Source organism: Rhinolophus hipposideros (assembly GCF_964194185.1).
Source record: "Rhinolophus hipposideros genome assembly, chromosome: 13".
NCBI lineage: Eukaryota > Metazoa > Chordata > Mammalia > Chiroptera > Rhinolophidae > Rhinolophus > Rhinolophus hipposideros.
Genome location: NC_138059.1, coordinates 20,714,424 through 20,735,118, shown reverse-complemented (window position 1 = coordinate 20,735,118; position 20,695 = coordinate 20,714,424). Strand labels below are relative to the sequence as shown.

Genomic DNA, 20,695 nt, shown 5'->3' with positions numbered 1-20,695 from the left:
ATTTTATTATAGTGATTACTGAATACATTATTATAAGTGTCAAAATACCAATCACATTAGTGTGTTGCTATTATTGTGAGAAATCTTAGTGATAGGATGCTATATAGAGAGATTGCTCATTCTGAAAATGTAAACTGATTGTTGAAATCTGTATTCCAGAAAACAATACGTGGTTTAATGCCATTTTAGATATTAACTATAAGTGCTCTAACATCACCCTATTACATTTTCAAAGCACTGAAGACTGAAGGCTACTAAAAAGAAAAGCTTAAAAAAAACAGATAAATGGAAAAATGTAAAGGTGGCAATGCTCGCTATACCCTGAACAGTGGCTGATACACTACTGAGAATGAAATAAATTATTTACTTAAGTAGTCTGAGGATAAAACACACTAAATCCATATAATATTATTGGACATTGTAGAAGCTGCAGTTTCGTTAGTACTCTATCTTCATCATAATCTTGTTCTAAAGGAAGTGTTTTTTTCAAGTTAATACATTAAATATTATATCCCACTTATTGAAAATTATGCCTGTTAATAAATATGGTAGACAATAATTCTAACAAAGTTAGTTAAACTAGCAATAGCAAATACACACATGAAAATGAATTTCATTAATGTAGAGACTAATTACAACTGCAAGTTTTCTGCAGTGTTTTGCGATACAGCTTTAGGTAGCATCTGTTACGTATTGCCTTTCAGAGGTCATAGTATTCTTTATAAGGAACACTGTACTATGAAAATTAACTAATTTTATACTGTAATTTAATTAGGATCACCTTATTGCCCCAGCCAGAGAATGACTGGTTTTGCTTATTAAAATTACAACTTATTAATGCTAAAGATATTTTGCTCCTATCCAGAATGCAGTTGTGTATACCAGAATCATCTTACACATCAAAAGAGGCAGAAATATTCATTAAACATACCTTGATAAGGAGCACTAAATCCACGATATCGGTGATTGCTGTCTGTAACAAAATGCAGTCTGAGCCAGTTTTTGTTGCTGATAATTGGTGGTGGGATATTCATTCCAGATAACCTGAATTATGGAAGACAACGACAACAAAAAATTAAAAAGCTTCTCAGCAGTAAATTTTTTCACCTAATTGGAATCCCCCCATTTTTTTCCAATACTCATGAGTTTGCATTAACTTTTTAATCACAAATGAAGTTGTTATTTATGCATAGGAAAGTCAATCATAAAATAGTGCAATTCCAAACACATTCAGTTCTAATTAGGTTGTATATGCGTGTATTAATAAAATCAACTGTAAACTGCATATGACTTTTAATTCATCCAAATTTATTACATAGATAATAATAAACATAACGGAAGATGAGCTGATGGAGCTGGTCATTGTTTACCCCAGGTCTGAGTTGATACAGTGTAGTTATACAACAGAAAGACTTCAAGCACTAGATGTACTTTTCCCAACTAATGCATTTTAGTATTTCACATTTGATGGCAAATTCCACAATTTCATTTCATAGGGCAGCATTATTTTAATGTAGTTTCAAAATACTGTAAATTTTCATGACCAACTTACTTTATGATGTATACTTCTATAATGCACTGGTAGTCTGCTCTAATTGAAAGCCAGAGAACAGATTGTATTTTGGATATATACTCGTATTCGTCTCCACATGTCTAGTCACAAAATAACCATTTCATTATCTCCATAAATCAAAACATAATCTCCATAAGGCAAAATTTTGAAAATATTTCTACGTGTATGTTATAAAGCCAAAGTAAAATATTCTCAAAAGAAATACCGTTATACACATAAGAATTTTAGACTAACGTTTTCTCATAACCAGTATATGATGTATCTTTACCATTCATCAAAACTTACACTTTTCTTCATCACAAGGTAAAATAGACAGCTGGAGCGTGTGTGTGTGTGTGTGTGTGTGTGTGTGTGTGTGTGTGTGTGTGTGTTGGGGTGAGATGATTATTACTGTTCTTTTAATGCCTGTCAGTCAGTTATTCTAGGGGACATTGGAATACCTGTCTGTACATGTAATTAGTGGTGCGGTGTAGAGATGGTGATGTAAAGACCCTTTGTGTAACACTTTCCCCTTTTGTCCCCCCAAAACCAACCTCACCTGGGATGTTTTGGAGATAACCGTCACTTTTAGTTAATGACTCTCTGCAAAGGAATGCATATGAATTCACCTTATTGTACCATTGTGCACAGGAGTGTATAAAATGGGCTTGACAACCTTACAGTGTCATCCATTTTTCTTGGATTCTAACAAGAAGTTGGGTTTTATCTGATACATTTCTCATTGATCTGCCTGTTTTAGATTGCACTTTCTTTAACTTTTCCCTATCAATGCCCTATTTTCTCTTTCAGTAGAGGTAAGTCTGCTTATTTCTCCAGCTGGCTGGTTTTTCATATCTGAATTTAGTAAATATATGTAATTCACCTATATAATTTAAAACTCAAGTTTTAAAATTTCACTTCATTACTTTCAGAAAATATCCAGGTTATGTTTATTTCTGTTTGCTTGTTGGTGTTTTGGTTCAAATAGCAAGTCAATGAAAAAATCCTTGGATTTGGTATAATTATATTTTCAATGTAGTATGCTTCATGCCAGATTTTCATTTACAATTTGGTTCTCTTCAATTCCCTGATTCAGTGAGCACAAATATCCATCAGGGAAAGTTTAAATTATTTTTGACAGGCTGTACACATTTCTAAACATAATGAGACTATAATGCATGGATGGTTGTAATAAACCAAAGCACAGCGTTTGGAAAGAGGTCCTTATAAAATCCTATAAATGTGAAGTAACTCAACAAGGACATCAAAAAAAGTACATTAGGAAAGAAGATGAAGCACACAATAAAAAGGATGAATTCCCATTTTTCCTAGGGACATCAAAAATAATTTCAGCAATAGAATGTAATAAAGGTGGGAAAAAGCTACTAAGGAACTAGTTTGGAGCCAGAATTCACCTTCAGGAATTGACAAAGGTGGAACTGAAGATATTAGAACTGCAGTAGCTAGAAGCATTACCGTCCATGAGGTAGAACGAATAATGGCAGTTTAACAGGGGTGGGACTAAAAGGATATTCCTGACAGCCTCAATGCTTCAGCTCATGAAGCAGAATTGTAGATGAGCCAAGACACTGAATAGAAAGCAAGTGTGCCTCACCACCCCTCTGCCACAAGAGAAAAAAAGTACTTTCCTTGATTATAAGGGAGTTGCATGGACTTTCCAAATTGTGGTCACCTAGTACTGCTCATTATTTAAACATAATTTACACAACATGAATTTGTTTATGGTTTATGGTGAAATATAGTAAATGAATCTACACATCTTTATACCATATTTCACATATTATTAACAGATTTTAGAAATGGAAGATTGAGATCATATGCCACCTAGAAAGTTTCCATTAAACTGATTAATTTAGAGAATTTCTTAAGTAACAAAGAAGACATTTCTTAAATCTAATTGCCACCTCTATGTCAAATCACTATGGTGACTTGAAAGTAAGCACATATGGGTTCATTCTATATAAAGTGAGTGAGGATCATCTCTCTGATGCTAAGGGTTAGAAATATAGTAGTAACAAGACAGAGCAATCCATGATGTTTCAAATTGAAAAAAAAAATGATGACATAAATGAATAAGATAAATTCAGATGGTAACAAAATATGCACAAAAAACAATAAGAGTAACATAATCAAAAATGTATACAAACAAGATTCTAATTGTTCCATTTTTTTTTCATTTTGCACTGAAAACAGCCCTACTCATGATTGCATGTCTTAGATGACTAAACAGGATTTTAGCATAATTAAAGTATGATAATGATAAATGCCATAAATTTGTACAATTATTTGTATCCAGCAAGAATTCAAGACATGACCTTTGAGTAATTAATGATTTTAAATGAACACAGTCAATTAATAATGAGATCAAATTTAACTGAATATGTAGTGTAGAAATATTAACAATAACATAGTGGTAACTTGCCATAAATTGTTTTTTATTTATTTAATTTGCTGCAGAAATAAATGACTAAATCATTAATTGACAGTTTAAATTAGATACATTTTCTATTGTAGATAGTCCATTAGAGCATATGATTATAACTCTTACAACTTTTTTAGAAAAATTAGTTAAGTGTAAGAAATCTGGAAACCCAAGGTCTTTACATTTTCTAAACGTCCCTCAAACTATTCTGACCCTCCCTTTTGGCTTAGGACTCTCTTTATCAGATCCCCATTGCTGTCATCTGTTGATCTCTGATTCTCAACTTGCTCAAAATTGCACTGTAACAACAGGTGTCTTTGGTGTAATTAACATTTATTTTTTTTTCATTCTTTCCAGTTCTCCAAAAGTATTTAATGACCTGTCTTTCCTCATCTTTAACACACACAGGCACAAACCTTAAACCGATGATTATTCAAATCACCTTCATGACACCAAAATCTCATTTGCCCACCACAATTCTCCCACTCTATCCTAATTTTATTTCTTTTTCTCTCTTGCTCTTTCACTCTTGCTCTCTCTTTCCCTCATTTACCTCTTCTGACCTCCTTCTCTCTGTGGCAGTTAGGTAAGATTCATTCCTCATGCTCTCTCTGTTCTCCAAGATTTCGTTAGATTAATTGTTCTATATTGAGCTGTAATTAGTTCCTAAAATATATTCTTTTGTCTTAACTCAGGGCCTTTCCATGTACTTCTCTTTAGGGCTAAATAAATATCACTTTAAAAAAAAACCTTTATTTACTTTACTTTTACCATTCTTAGTGAAGCTAGCTTTAAAGTTTCAGGTTTAAGACAAATGCTTAATCTTCTTCTCTGCCCTCACAAAGGACCTTTGCATATTCCTATCACACCATTTATTATTTTGTATGGTAGTACAGTTTCTGCCTTCACTACTATTTTACACATTTTTGAAGGTAGGTTATTAAATCTCCAGTTCTGAGCACAATGACTAACATCAGTAGGTGTACACTGACAATATTTATCAAGAAAATAAATGAATATAAGCTGTTTGAGCATGTACCCTACCGTTCACTACCTATGTGTCTGGCCATACTTTTTTTGATAAATTGTCAATAATTAAATTTCATATCACTATCAAATGCTCTAGTCCTTATTTATTTTCTTTATTCATGGTTCATTTAAAATTCTACCTCCTTCATAAGTATTCAATTCCCTTAGCTAAAGGTTTTCTCACTATTCCCTGAATACCAAAATCACTTGTTAAAACTACCTCATGGCATCACCACTGCTTTATTTTTATTATGTTATACATATTCTATAAATTACAAGAAGTTAGAAGCAGGATCCATATTGAATTTATCTCTGAACTCAAAAGCACATTTCAAATTCAAGATTATTAATGAATGCTAACTAGATGAAGTAATATCCTATTACAAAATGTCTCAAAGTGTGTTCTACTGAATATTAACCACCAGAAATACCTTTGGGGATGGGGAAAGTACACCAGTCAAAAAGTTTTTGAATTGTTCGCTTCTAACCATATCCCCATATGATTTTTTTTAAATGTGCTTTAACACAGAATTTCTTAAATTTATTTCATCAACCCCTTTCCCATTCCCATGCTTTGCCACAAAATCAAATAACCTGCAGTAGAATTACCTTATGAACCCCTTGAGAAACCATTAATTTTATTTATTCCTTTAGGTCTGAAAAGAAATGCATTTCATAGTTGAAAAAAAACAGCATCTTTGAAAAAGGTCAAAAAAGAAAAAATTAATAAATGTTGTATTTTGTTATGCAGCATATTAGAAGTTGGAAATATATTTTTAGCAACGACATTAATCCGTTTCTGGGATGACATTAAATCTTCCATGCTATGCATTCATGAATTACTCGTGTGGGATGTACAGATATCCACACTGACCATGCTGAGCTTCTTTTGTCACAGATATCTGACTGTGCTGTTGGTTAGATATCACAAAATCACTGAACTGCAGAACACACAATCCTATGGGGTTTTAACAAGAGCATTAAGAAGCCAAGCATTGTGTTGTGTAGTCCAATTATTCTGAAACCAGATGTTATAAAGCATTTGAAAAGCAAATGAGAGAAGTAGCTACAGTAATTTTTTTTTTCTGTTTCCTTTTCTTCTCCCTTCGTCCACACATCCCACTTTCTTATCACCATCTATGCTCTCACTCAATATACCATTTACCCCCCATTTCCATGATCTGTCCTTAATACATATTCTCCTATGAAAACTGGTTGCTGCAGAATAATGTTACTTTTATCTTAACACATGCTGCAGGAAAATCCCTGTTTACATTTTAGATATAATTTATGCATATTAAACTACCAAAATTTAATTAAATGAAGTAGAAAAAGTGAATAGCATTCTTACCGTTTCAAAATTAAATTTATAATTAAAAAGCTGGAAAATAATCTTCCAATCCAGATTTTTTAAAATAGAGAATTCTATTATACATATAAAGAATTAACAATAATTGTATCCATTCTGTCTCGAAAATAGAGGAAGAGAAAATACATTGTGAAGTTAATATTAACGTGATAATAAAACCAGAAAATATCCATATAAAAATGAAAACAAAGAAAACTACAGACCAATATCATTCATGAACTTAGATGCAAAAAACCTCAATGAAATATAAGCAAATTAAATCCAGGGATGTATAAAAAGAATTACATACCATGACCTAGTGAGATTTATTCAAGTTATACAACTCTGGTTCAACATTTGAAAATCAATCAGTGTAATCCATCACATCAACAGGCTACAGAAGAAAATGTAAATGCTCAAATTAATGGACACAGAAAAGCATTTGATAAAATTCAACATCCATTAATGGTAGAAACTCTCAGCATATTAGGAATAGCAGGAACATTTTCAACTTGATAAAGAACATATACAAAAAACCTACAACTGACATCAAACTTAATATTTAATTACTTAATGCTTTGGATTAAGATCAGAAATATGGTGCATCATTCTACCAAAAGCAATTGCTAACAGACTAAAGAGATAAATTGACCAAAACGCAATTATAGTAGGGGACCTAAATACATCACTGACAGCTATGAATAGATCATCCAAACAGAAAATCAGTAAGGAACTATCAGCCTTAGATGACACATTAGACCAAATGGACATAATTGACATTTATCCCAGAGCACTTCATCGCAGAACACCAGACTATACATTCTTTTCCAGTGTGCATGGAACAGTCTCAAGGACAGACCATATGTCAGCACATAAAATTAGCCTGAGCAAATTTAAGAAGACAGAAATCATACCAAGCACATTCTATGATCACAAGGCTTTGAAATTGGAGATCAATTGCAAAAAGAAAGTAGGAAAAACTACAAATATGTGGATATTAAACAAAATGCTACTAAAGAACGACTAGGGCAAAAAAGAAATTTGAGATCAAAAGATACACAGAAACAATGAGAATGACAATGCATCTTATGAAAACTATTGTGATTCAGTGAAAGCAGTAATAAGAGGGACATTTATGTAATTACAGGCCTATATCAACCAACAAGAAAAACCCAAAATAAACAACATAACATTACACTTTAAAGAACTAGAAAAAGAAGAACACATGAAACCTAAAGTCAGCAGAAGGAAGGAAATAATAAAACTCAGAACAGAACTAAATGAAATAGAGAATAAAAAGACAATAGACAAAAATGAATGCAACAAAGAGTGGTTCTTTGAAAAGATTAAGAAAATTGACAAACCTTTGGCTAGACTCACTAAGCTAAAAAGAGAAAAGACACAAATAAGCAAAATCAGAAATGAAAGAGGAGAAGTTACCAGGGGTACTACAGAAATACACAGGATCATACAAGTATATTATGAAGGACTACATACAACCAAATTTAATAACCTGGAAGAAATAGAGAAGTTCTTAGAAACATACAGCCTTACTAGACTGAATCATGAAGAACTGGAAAATCTAAAAACGGGGTCAGACAATTAAGTTTGCGAACTCATCCTAGAAAAAGTGCTACATAACTCATTGAATGCTGAATATCACTATGGTCACTTTCAAAGTACTCCTATTGGGAAGCTATGCACTGACACCAGCTCCTAGTCCACCCTTTGAAGTAATTTGGGAACTCTTTTTGTGGAACGGCCGTCAGAGCTCTCATCGTATTACCCGTGATGTCCTGAATGTCTTCACAATGTCTTCTTTTCAGTATTTCCTTTATCTTAGGGTAAAGAAAGAAGTCACAGGGGGTCAAATCAGGTGAGTAAGGAGGGTGTTCCAATACAGTTATTTGTCTACTGGCTAAAAACTCCCTCACAGACAGTGCCATGTGAGCCAGTGCATTGTCATGACACAAGAGCCATGAATTGTTGGTGAAATGTTTAAGTCATTTTCGTCTAACTTTTCAGCACTTCCAAATAGTAAATGTGATTAATTGTTAGTGCAGTTGGTACAAATTCATAATGACTAATCCCTCTGATATATAGAAAGGTTAGCAACATCATTGCAACATGTTGGGGAACTTAATTATCAGACCTCATATCTCCTTTCAATAAATGGTGCTGGAACAGCTGGATATCTTAATTCAAAACAGAGGAAAAGAAATATACCTCAACCAATACTATGTATCACTCACATATATGAAGTCAAAATAGGTCACAGACATAAACGTAAAAGCTAAGATATTAAAACTTCCAGAATAATATATGAGAGAAAAATCCACGACTTTGGTTTAGTAGAAGAGCTCTTAGGAGAGACAGAAAAAGCATGAATCATCGAAATAAAATTATAAAAAAGTAAACTTGAAAATAAATATTTCTACTCATGAAAATACACCATTAAGGAAATTAAATTACAAGCCACACACTGGGAGAAAAGATTTCCAATGCACGTATTTAAAATGACATGTACCTTTAATATAGAAATAATTTTCACAACTCAATAATAACAAGAAGTTGACAACAAAAAATAGGCAGACCTTTTTGAACACTTCATTGTGGAGGAAATACACAAAACAAAGAAACACATGAAAAGACACTCCACATCATTAAGCCTTAGGGAAAGGCAAATTAAACTAAGACATCAACATTACTTCGGAGAATGACTAACTAATATCGCATTGAGAACTTATACATCCATATTTCAATGCTGATTTGAAAAACTGAAAACTGCAAGTCTGGAGAGAATTAAGGATTAAGAGCGACTGGAATTTTTACACATTGTTGGAAGAATTTAGCATTGTACAGCTACCTTGGAAAACAGTCCAGCAACTTCTTATAAAATTAAATACACACTTACCACTTAAGTCAGTATTAGCACTACTAGTTATCTACCTAAGAGAAATAAAAACAATGCCCATACAAAGACTTGTACACAGATGTTTATGGCATCTTAATTCATAATCACATGAAACTGACAAGTAGTGAATAAATTTGGTAAATTTATATAATTATGTATTATTCATCCCATAGAAGGAAATGAATTAATTATACATGTAACAGCATAGATGAATCTCAAAAGTACTGTAACAAATCCATATACTACATATTACAGGATTGCATATTGTATTTTATTATGACATTCTGAAACAGAAGAAGACTACATACACAGTAACAACAGCACGAGTTGCCAACTGCTGGAGGTACAGAAGGGGAAGTCAGTACAAAGGGAAATGAGGCAACTTCCTGGGGTCAGGGAAACATTCAACACAGTTATTGTGGCTAACTGATTGTGTATGTTTGTCAAAATACATAAAATTGCACTCCTAAGAAGTATACATTTTACCATAAACTACACTTTAATAAACCTGACTTTAAGAAAAAAAAGAATATTGAGAGATTTTGGCTTGCTTACAAATAACATTAACTCAATAATATGTATGCTTCTTGTGCTTGGGGTCACAAAATAGCAACAAAATAAATTTATTCTCTCAAGTAAAAGATAGGAGGTCATTTTAAGTTCTCTGAAAAGGATCATTCTCTTCATGAATACAGGAATCATACCCCAACTATTATATCTATATATAAATATATAAACTATAAATATTATAGTTTCAATCCATAAATATTATAAATGCTTTTCCTCGCAAAATCCTTTTATTATTTGTCTGTAATTATATTCCCAAAGTATTTCCATTGCCATACCTATATTACTGCTTACAATGACTTCTCTTTTTTTTTTTTTTTTTTTTTTATTTTATTTTATTTTATTTTATTTTTTTAAATTAATTTTATTGGGGTGACAATTGTTAGTAAATTTACATAGATTTCAGGTGTACAATTCTGTATTACATCGTCTATAAATCCCATTGTGTGTTCACCACCCAGAGTCAGTTCTCCTTCCATCACCATATATTTGATCCCCTTTACCCTCATCACCCACCCCCCACCCCCTTACCCTCTGGTAACCACTAAATTATTGTCTGTGTCTATGAGTTTTTGTTTCTCATTTGTTTGTCTTGTTCTTTTTGGTTTATATACCACATATCAGTGAAATCATAGGGTTCTCTGCTTTTTCTGTCTGACTTGTTTCACTTAGCATTATTCTCTCGAGATCCATCCATGTTGTCACAAATGTTCCTATATCATCTTTCCTTAACGCCGAATAGTATTCCATTGTGTATATGTACCACAACTTCTTTATCCATTCATCTATCGAAGGACATTTTGGTTGTTTCCATGTCTTAGCCACCGTAAACAAAGCTGCAATGAACATTGGCGTACACGTGTCTCTATAGAGAAATGCTTTTATATTTTTGGGGTAGATACCCAGGAGAGCGATTGCTGGGTCATATGGTAATTCTATTCGTAATTTCTTGAGGAACCTCCACACTGCCTTCCATAGCGGCTGCACCAGTCTGCATTCCCACCAACAGTGTATGAGAGTTCCTTTTTCTCCACAGCCTCTCCAACACTTGTTACTATTTGTTTTGTTGATGAAAGCCATTCTGACTGGGGTGAGGTGATATCTCATTGTGGTTTTCATTTGCATTTCTCTGATGATTAGCGATGTTGAGCATTTTTTCATATGTCTATTTGCCATTTGTATATCCTCTTTGGAGAAATGTCTCTTCAGGTCCTCTGTCCATTTTTCAATTGGGTTGTTTGTTTTTTTGTTGTTGAGTTTCATGAGTTCCTTGTATATTTTGGATATTAGCCCCTTATCAGAGGAACTGTTTGCGAAAATCTTCTCCCATTCAGTTGGTTGCCTCATTATTTTGTCAATAGTTTCTTTTGCTGTGCAGAAGCTTTTCAGTTTCATATAATCCCATTTGTTTATTTTAGTTTTTACTTCCATTGCCTTTGGAGTCAAATTCATAAAATGCTCTTTGAACCCAAGGTCCATAAGTTTAGTACCTATGTTTTCTTCAATGCAGTTTATTGTGTCAGGTCTTATGCTTAAGTCTTTGATCCATTTTGAATTAATTTTGGTACATGGTGACAGATAGCAGTCCAGTTTCATTCTTTTGCACGTAGCTATCCAATTCTGCCAGCACCATTTATTGAAGAGGCTGTCTTTCGTCCATTGTATGTTTTTAGCTTCTTTGTCAAAAATTATCTGTCCATATTTATGTGGTTTTATCTCTGGGTTCTCAATTCTATTCCATTGGTCTATGTGTCTGTTTTTCCGCCAATACCAAGCTGTTTTGATTATTGTAGCCCTGTAGTACAAGGAAAAATCAGGGAGTGTGATACCTCCAGTATTGTTCTTTTTTTTTAATATTGCTTTGGCTATTCGGGGTCTTTTGTGGTTCCAAACAAATCTGATGATTTTTTGTTCTATTTCTTTAAAAAATGCCATTGGAATTTTAATGGGGATTGCATTAAATCTGTATATGGCTTTGGGTAATATGGCCATTTTAACTATGTTGATTCTTCCAATCCATGAGCACGGAATGTCTTTCCATTTCTTTGTGTCTTCTTCAATTTCTTTCAAAAATGTCTTATAGTTTTCAGCATATAAATCCTTCACATCCTTGGTTAAGTTTATTCCTAGGTATTTTATTCTTTTTGCTGCAATTGCAAAAGGAATTGTTTTTTCTATCTCTTTTTCTGAGATTTCATTGTTGGTATATAGGAAAGCAATGGACTTTTGTACGTTGATTTTGTAGCCAGCAACTTTACTATATTCATTGATTGTTTCCAATAGCTTTTTGGTGGAGTCTTTAGGGTTTTCTATGTATAGCATCATGTCATCTGCAAAGAGTGACAATTTAACTTCTTCATTCCCAATTTGGATGCCTTTTATTTCTTTCTCTTGCCTGATAGCTCTGGCGAGGACTTCCAACACTATGTTGAAAAGCAGAGGTGATAGGGGACAACCTTGTCGTGTTCCTGAACGTAGAGCAAAGGGCTTCAGCTTTTCACCATTAATTATGAGGTTAGCTGAGGGCTTGTCGTATATGGCCTTTATTATGTTGAGGTATTTTCCTTCTATACCAATTTTAGTAAGTGTTTTAATCATAAATGGATGTTGTATCTTATCAAATGCTTTTTCTGCATCAATTGATAGAATCATATGATTTTTGTCCTTTATTTTGTTTATGTGATGTATCACATTGATGGATTTGCGAATGTTGAACCATCCTTGTGCCCCGGGGATGAACCCCACTTGGTCGTGATGAATAATCTTTTTAATGCATTGTTGTATTCGATTTGCTAGAATTTTGTTTAGGATTTTAGCATCTGTATTCATCAGAGATATAGGTCTGTAGTTTTCTTTTTTTGTGTTGTCCTTACCAGGTTTTGGTATCAGGGTAATGTTGGCCTCATAAAATGAGTTAGGGAGTACTGACTCTTCTTCAATTTTTTGGAAGAGTTTGAGCAGGATTGGTATTAGATCCTCTTTGAAGGTTTGGTAGAATTCACTGGTGAAGCCATCTGGTCCAGGACTTTTGATTTTGGGAAGGTTTTTGATGACTGATTCAATTTCCTTACTGGTGATCGGCCTGTTAAGATTTTCCAGTTCTTCATGATTCAGCCTTGGAAGGCTATATGTTTCTAAGAACTTGTCCATTTCTTCTAAGTTATTAAATTTGGTGGCATATAGTCCTTCATAGTATTCTTGGATAATCCTTTGTATTTCTGTGGTGTCCGTGATAACTTCCCCTTTTTCATTTCTGATTTTGTTAATTAGTGTCTTCTCTCTTTTTATCTTAGTGAGTCTAGCCAAGGGTTTGTCGATTTTGTTAATCTTTTCAAAGAACCAGCTTTTTGTCACATTAATTTTTTCTATTGTCTTTTTGTTCTCTATTTCATTAAGTTCTGCTCTGATTTTTGTTATTTCCTTTCTTCTGCTGACCTTGGGTTTCGCTTGTTCTTCTTTTTCTAGTTTTTTAAGGTGTAACATGAGGTTATTTATTTGGGATTTTTCTTGTTTCTTGAGATAGGCCTGTAATGATATAAATTTCCCTCTTAAAACTGCTTTCGCGGCATCCCAAAAATTTTGGTAGGATGTATTTTCATTGTCATTTGTTTCTATGTATCTTTTGATCTCTCCTCTAATTTCTTCTTTGACCCAGTCGTTCTTTAAAGGTATGTTGTTTAATCTCCATGTATTTGTGTTTTTTCCTGCTTTCTTTTTGCAGTTGATATCCAATTTCAAAGCTTTGTGATCAGAGAATATGCTTGGTATGATTTCAATCTTCTTAAATTTGCTGAGGCTGATTTTGTGTCCCAATATATGATCTATCCTTGAGAATGTTCCATGTACACTAGAAAAGAATGTATAGTCTGATGTTTTAGGATGAAGTGCTCTATATATGTCAATTATGTCCAATTCCTCTAATGTGTCATTTAGGGCTGCGATTTCGTTATTTATCTTCTGTTTGGATGATCTATCCATAGCTGTCAATGATGTATTTAAGTCCCCTAGTATAATTGTGTTTTGGTCAATTTCTCCCTTTAGTTCTGTTAGTAGTTGCTTGGTATATTTCGGTGCTCCCTGATTGGGGGCATAAATATTGATGACTGTTATGTCTTCTTGTTGTATAGTCCCCTTTACCATTATGAAATGTCCATCTTTGTCTCTTGTTATCTTTTTCACCCTGAAGTCTGTTTCATCGGAAATCATTATGGCTACACCTGATTTTTTCTGGGTACCATTTGCTTGAAGTGTCAATTTCCACCCTTTCACTTTGAGTCTATGCTTGTCCTTGTAGCTGAGATGTGTCTCTTGTAGGCAGCATATGGTTGGGTTTAGTTTTTTGATCCAATCTGCTACTCTGTGTCTCTTTATTGGTGAGTTCAGTCCATTTACATTCAGGGTGATTATTGATATGTGAGGATTTCCTGTCATTCTGTCTTTAGTTTTCTGGTAAGGCTGTGTCTCCATTGTTCCTTTGCCTTTTTGTTGTTGTCTGTTATTTCTGTGTGGTAGTATTCTATGATGTTTCCCTCTGTTTCTTCTTTTATTACAGTATATATTTCAGATTTGGATGTTTTTTGAGTGGTTACCCTTGAGTTTATGTAAAAGAAAGTTTGATATTTAGAGTATTCCAGTTTCTTCAGTACGCTTACTTTCTCTATTCCCATATTCCAGTTCAGGCCTTTACGCTCCCCCTTTTTATGTTTCGGTTGCCACAAGTTGTCCCTGTTGATGGTGGTCTAATAGCCTCCTTTAGTATTTCTTGTAGTGCAGGTCGTGTATTAGAAAATTCCCTCAGCTTCTGGATGTCTGGAAAGGTCTTTATTCCTCCTTCATATCTAAAGGAGATCTTTGCTGGATATATTATTCTTGGCTCATGATTTCTCTCTTTCAATAGTTTGAATATTTGGTTCCATTCCCTCCTAGCTTGTAGAGTTTCTGCTGAAAAATCTGATGATAATCTAATGGGCTTTCCTTTGTAAGTTACCGTCTTCTTTTCCCTGGCTGCCTTGAGGATTCTTTCTTTATCATTGATTTTAGACAGCTTCAATACAATGTGCCTTGGTGAAGGCCTGTTGGGATTGAGGTAATTAGGTGTTCTATTTGCTTCTTGGATTCGAGGATCCAGTTCTGTCCACAAGTTTGGGAAGTTCTCATCGACAATTTGTTTGAATATATTCTCTGTTCCCTTCCCTCTTTCTTCTCCTTCTGGTATACCCATTATTCTTATATTGCTCTTTCTGATGGAGTCAGAAAGTTCTTGTAGAGTTCTTTCATTTCTTTTAAGTCTCAAGTCTCTTTCTTCTTCCCTCTGTGTAAATTCCAGGTTCCTATCTTCGATGTCACTGATTCTTTCCTCCATCTGGTCAACTCTACTACCTAAGCTGGATATTTTATTGTTAATTTCTTCAATTGAGTTCTTAATCTCCAGAAATTCTATTTGGTTCTTTTTCAAGATTTCAATCTCTTTTGTAAAATGCTCATGGTGTTCTTTGATTGTGTTTCTGAGTTCATTAAACTGCCTTTCTGTGTTTTCTTGCATCTCGTTCAGTTTTTTCAGAATTGCGATCTTGAATTCTCTGTCATTTAAATCACAAAGGTCCATATCTCTAAGTTCCTTTTCTGGAGACTTTTCACTTTCTTTCTGAGCTATCTTGTTGCCTTGGTTATTCATGGCAATCACTGATTTACTATTTCTCTTCCTAGACATCTACAGGAGTGGCTTCTGCAACAGGTTGATAGGTATGCGAAGAGCTTTTGGAGTTCCAAAGCTCTTTCTGCACCAGATTCAGAGCCCGTTTGTTTCAGCAGTTCTGTTTACTCCTGCAGGGATCCGCCCAGATAGGTGGGGCCAGGGGCGGGGTGAGTTGTGAGAGGTGGCCCAGAGCAATGGCGGCGACCACCACCACAGCCAGTCCTGCTTCCACAGCTCCCTCCCCTTTGCCGGAACTAGTTGAGCTGCGAATCTGTGTCTGCGGTCCACAGTTCTCAGAGCAGCAAATATTCTGTCCTTTGATCCGACACTGCTACTTTATCGCTTCTAGCACCGGGCAGGTGGGGGCGGGGCGAGCTCTGGGAGGGTAGGGAGGGGGCGGCTAGTCTCCGTGCCTAGGGCTTCCGTTCTCCGCTCGGCAGTGAGGGCTTAAACCACCGATTTCAGCCCTCTTCCCTCAGTCTTTGCTCCGAGGTCTGCCGTGAGCGAGCGTTGGGTTCAGCGGTTTTGTATGCTGCCCCCTCAGCCCTGTGGGCCGTAAGCGGAGCCCTAGCAGTCCGAGTCCTTCCCTCTCCCGCAGTTGCGGAAGATCCGGGCGCAGCGGGCTCCGAGCACTGAGCTAGGTCTGTGTCCTGCGCCCGCGCGGCTCCGTCTCCGCACTTCTCCTCTCCCTCCTCCCCCGCTCGCGCGATTCACCCACCTGGAGGTGAATTCAGTAGTGGGCCTCTTCGTCTTGCCTGTCTGCTGTGCAAGGAGTCCTTTGTGGAGTTATTGTTGTCCGATTCGTTGTAAATTCCAGGGGAGCGTTACAGAGCCTCACCTCACGCCGCCATTTTTTTTCGTATTCTCACAATGACTTCTCTTTACGTCTCTTGTATTGATACAGGCCCCAAGAGAATGGTCAAAAAGGCAAATGTTTGAAAACAAAGAAAAAAAACCCATATATATATATATATATTCATATTCCCCATACTCGCTATGGGAATTGATTTCCACCCTGTGAAAAATAGGGATACTTGAACACAGTGAGATCTGGTGCTGGGGACTCTTATAGAGGACAAAGTCAGTTCCTTCTAGGGCTAAACTCAAAAGGAAACCAGTAGGCAAAGAGATTCTGCAGAGAAGAAGGCAGAGCAGTGCAGTGACTGCAGACCTGGGGCAAAAGAAAAGGGCAGAGAATAACAGCCCACTTGTCAAAGTGCTCACTGGTTATGTAAAATACCAAACATAGAAGTCAGTCTGGTAACAAAGAAACTATATAGTGTTTCCCCGAAAATAAGACCTAGCGGGACCATCAGCTCTAAGTTTTTTGGAGCAAAAATTAATATAAGATCCGGTCTTATTTTAATATGATATATATGCCATCATTTACTTTATCTACTCAAGTCCCATAATTTTATTTATCCTATTCACTGAACTAACCTTATAAATAGTTATGTTGGACACAGACTTCATTTTTTCTCATTTTACAATTTAGAACCATTGTGGTTAAATAACGAAAAAAATGTTGAATATAAATGACCAGAGTATATTTACTCTGGGGATGGTTAAAGTGTAATTCTTACCTTTCCCATTTTTTTTCGTATTGTAAGTATAATAACGTATGAGTACTTTTGAGTTAACTATTGAATTTTAAACTGTACCTTCATCATTAAACAGCTCTTTATAGTCTTAGAAACAGAAATTGAATAGTTTGAGTTACTCAAAGTTAGACGTAAATATCTTCAACTATCTACTCAACAGCACCATTGATCTATTTCTCCAAATACCATCTGTATGTAAAATATTTTATAAGGAAATGTGTGAAATATTAAATATTATTGAAAGAAAATATGTGCTCAGAAATGATATGGCTGATATATCTGCAGAAGGTAATTCTCAGTTTTATGCTCTCTCCTTTTCCCTCTCTCTTCTCTGAAAATCATAGAAACACATCAAACAAAACAAACCTTTTAGATTGGAGTTTCTTTAAACAGGATTTTGGATTTACATTCCCATACATATACATACACAGATAAATCTATACTCTGTAAAATTTATTAAATATTATTTATAGGAGCCATTAAATTTTTCATAAATTTTTGATTAAATATTTAAGTAGAGATTTTAGCAACTGAACTACTCCTACCTTTTGTTATATGAATATTAGTATTGATAGCATACAGTATTTATTGAGGGCTATATACTATATATTATACTATGCTATATACTATGTATACTATTCCAAACAAAGTCATTGTATATAATTCCAGAAAATAATACTTATGTTGTATAAAACACTACATAGGTAGAGATTACAAAAGTGAATACTTTTATTATGGTGGATTACAATAAATAAATACTGTAAATACCGCTATTTTATTGATTAGAAAACGATCGTAGTGTTTACTCCAGTCATTCCAGATAATGGTCATTACAATTTACATTGACATAATCCAGTGTATATTAAACACTTATTTTACTCATCTGGTGTTTGATAGTTCAAGACTGAGCTTATCAGTAACTCTCAAGAAGCTTGAACTCAATAATCTGTATTATTCAATGTAATTACTTCAGTATATGTTCAATGTTATTTTTATTTTATATATTATTACTTTTGTTTTCCTTTTATGTTATTGTCAAGTCTGGGACCTCTCAAAAGAATGCCTGATAAGAGAGATACTATTTTCTACATCGTTTACCTTTTTATTTTTGTTTATTAGGTTAAGTTATTTTTCTTCCGCCCAATTTTCCAAGCAGAGTTTGGTTTTAGATTACCTCAAGTCTAGTGTCTTATACTATATCAAAGATGTGTGATATAATTATGATTTTATTTGAAAGCAATTAACAAATATATTGGGATTCCTCTAGAGACTTGACTATTATTATGTTCTTTTTTAACTATGTCTTTAATTTTAATATTAACTGTGCATCAGTAACTGTAAAGCTCCAATGTCTCAAGCTCCTTTTGCTTAGCACATTGGAAAAAGATAAAACAGTTTATTATTCATGACAAAAAAATTAATGAAATAGCAATAAAAAAAACAAACACTGAAAACAACATTTTGTTAATTTCCCAGCAAAAAATGCAAGCACATTCCGGGAGAATTTGAAAAAACAACGTAATAAAGGAACTGTTTATAGAGTTGTGGGAAAGGAAACAAAATGGAATGTTTTGGCACCAAGGGAAATAGGTTTCATATTCCCCATACTCGCTATGGGAATTGATTTCCACCCTGTGAAAAATAGGGATACTTGAGCACAGTGAGATCTGGTGCTGGGGACTCTTATAGAGGACAAAGTCAGTTCCTTCTAGGGCTAAACTCAAAAGGAAACCAGTAGGCAAAGAGACTCTGCAGAGAAGAAGGCAGAGCAGTGCAGTGACTGCAGACCTGGGGCAAAAGAAAAGGGCAGAGAATAACAGCCCACTTGTCAAAGTGCTCACTGGTTATGTAAAATACCAAACATAAAAGTCAGTCTGGTAACAAAGAAACTATATAGTGTTTCCCCGAAAATAAGACCTAGCCGGACCATCAGCTCTAATGAGTTTTTTGGAGCAAAAATTAATATAAGATCCTGTCTTATTTTAATATGAGACCGGATATAACATAACATAACATAACATAACATAACATAACATAACATAACATAACATAACATAACATAACAAAACAAATATAATATAATGTGACAGGATCTTATTTTTACATAACATAAGAAGGAGTCCTATATAATATAAGACCAGGTCTTATATTAATTTTTGCTTCAAAAGATGCATTAGAGCTGATGGTCCGGCTAGGTCTTATTTTCAGGGAAATAAGGTAGTTCAAATATAGAAATGTATGTAATAGGCTATTTAAAGTCAAGCATTCATAAAGTTAACATAATAATCATCAGAAAAGGATAAATAACACTTATAGTAAGGTCTTTTTCCTAAGCTCAGAAGCCATTCAGCAAATAATTGCCCAAAGTCTTCTATATACTAAGCACTCTTGCTAGGGATTTTCACTGCAGGGAAGGAACATCACATAATTTAGCAAGATTAACATTTGAAATGGTGTTTATGTGCATAATGAAGTAGTGGGGAGTAAAACGACATAGCAACCAAGGAGCGTGTGGCCTAGTAAACTTTCTCATCTCCCTTTATATATACTCTTAGTGAAAGGAACATAACTCTGACAAGGTGAGTGTCAGCTTCCTGGGAAGCATCTAGCAGAAGTATCTGTATGTCTACCGCAATGCTGGCCTCCCACAGAAGGAAAGGAGCTCTTGACTGGGAGCCCTTGCTAGAAAAACAACTCTGAGGAATGTAATACAAACACTCTCTTTCCCAACCTGCGTTTGTCTCTGAATTTCCGCCTAAAAATAGACCCTAAATTGACAGAATCGTTAATGTTTCTAGTCAGAAAATGATTACTTTTTCCTTTTAGATATTTCTCTTTTCTTTGTGCCATTTTATCATCGTATATAATTTTAAAGCTGATAACTATTAACGTGACAAATGGGAATAGGTCTCCTCTTCTATATCATACTCGTATTTCAGCTAAGATAAATTTTATTCCTCAAGAGTTCTCTAAATAGATTTTTAAGACTAAAATGTATTTTAAAACCAATGTTTCATGGTATAATGTTCTATGAAATACCTTGTATTGGGAATGTTCACTGAATTAATATCATAGTAGAAATATTCCATGGAATATTTCTATGAATATCTTCAAATAAGTAATATTCACCTGATAAATAGTAAACTAAAACAAATTTAAACATATTGTATCCATACTTTCCTTTCTATCAGTCTGAGTTAAATTGATAAACATATGTTTATAAATTTAAATATAGGCATTTATATTTAGCATCTTATAAATATCTGTATTCATACTTTTATGTTACATAGCCAAACTTCAGATAAACAACATTCAGTAAAAAAAAACCTCAATTAAATTGATTATTTACCTCACTTTTAAAAGAAAGTGAAACGTGGTATACAATTAGCTTATGAGTTCATGTGAGAGATATAGTCCTGGAAATAAGCAATTTATACACACTCTTGCACATGTACACACATAGTCAAACATTTATCTAGATATAAAATTAATTATGAAAATGTCCCCTCCAGGATACTGATCCTACTAACTGTATTTTTCATGGCC

At 34.2% G+C, this 20,695-nt stretch overlaps 1 protein-coding gene across 5 annotated transcripts in view; it reads right to left on the bottom strand.

Moving 5' to 3' along the window:
* Positions 1 to 20,695, bottom strand: part of CSMD3 (CUB and Sushi multiple domains 3) — a 1,140,077-nt gene that overhangs the window by 731,616 nt on the left and 387,766 nt on the right. For all 5 annotated transcript variants that reach the window (XM_081069899.1, XM_081069900.1, XM_081069901.1 and 2 more), the window contains exon 6: positions 932 to 1,044. In XM_081069899.1, coding sequence (XP_080926025.1) covers positions 932 to 1,044 — 113 coding nt within the window. The remainder of the gene's footprint in view (positions 1 to 931; positions 1,045 to 20,695) is intronic.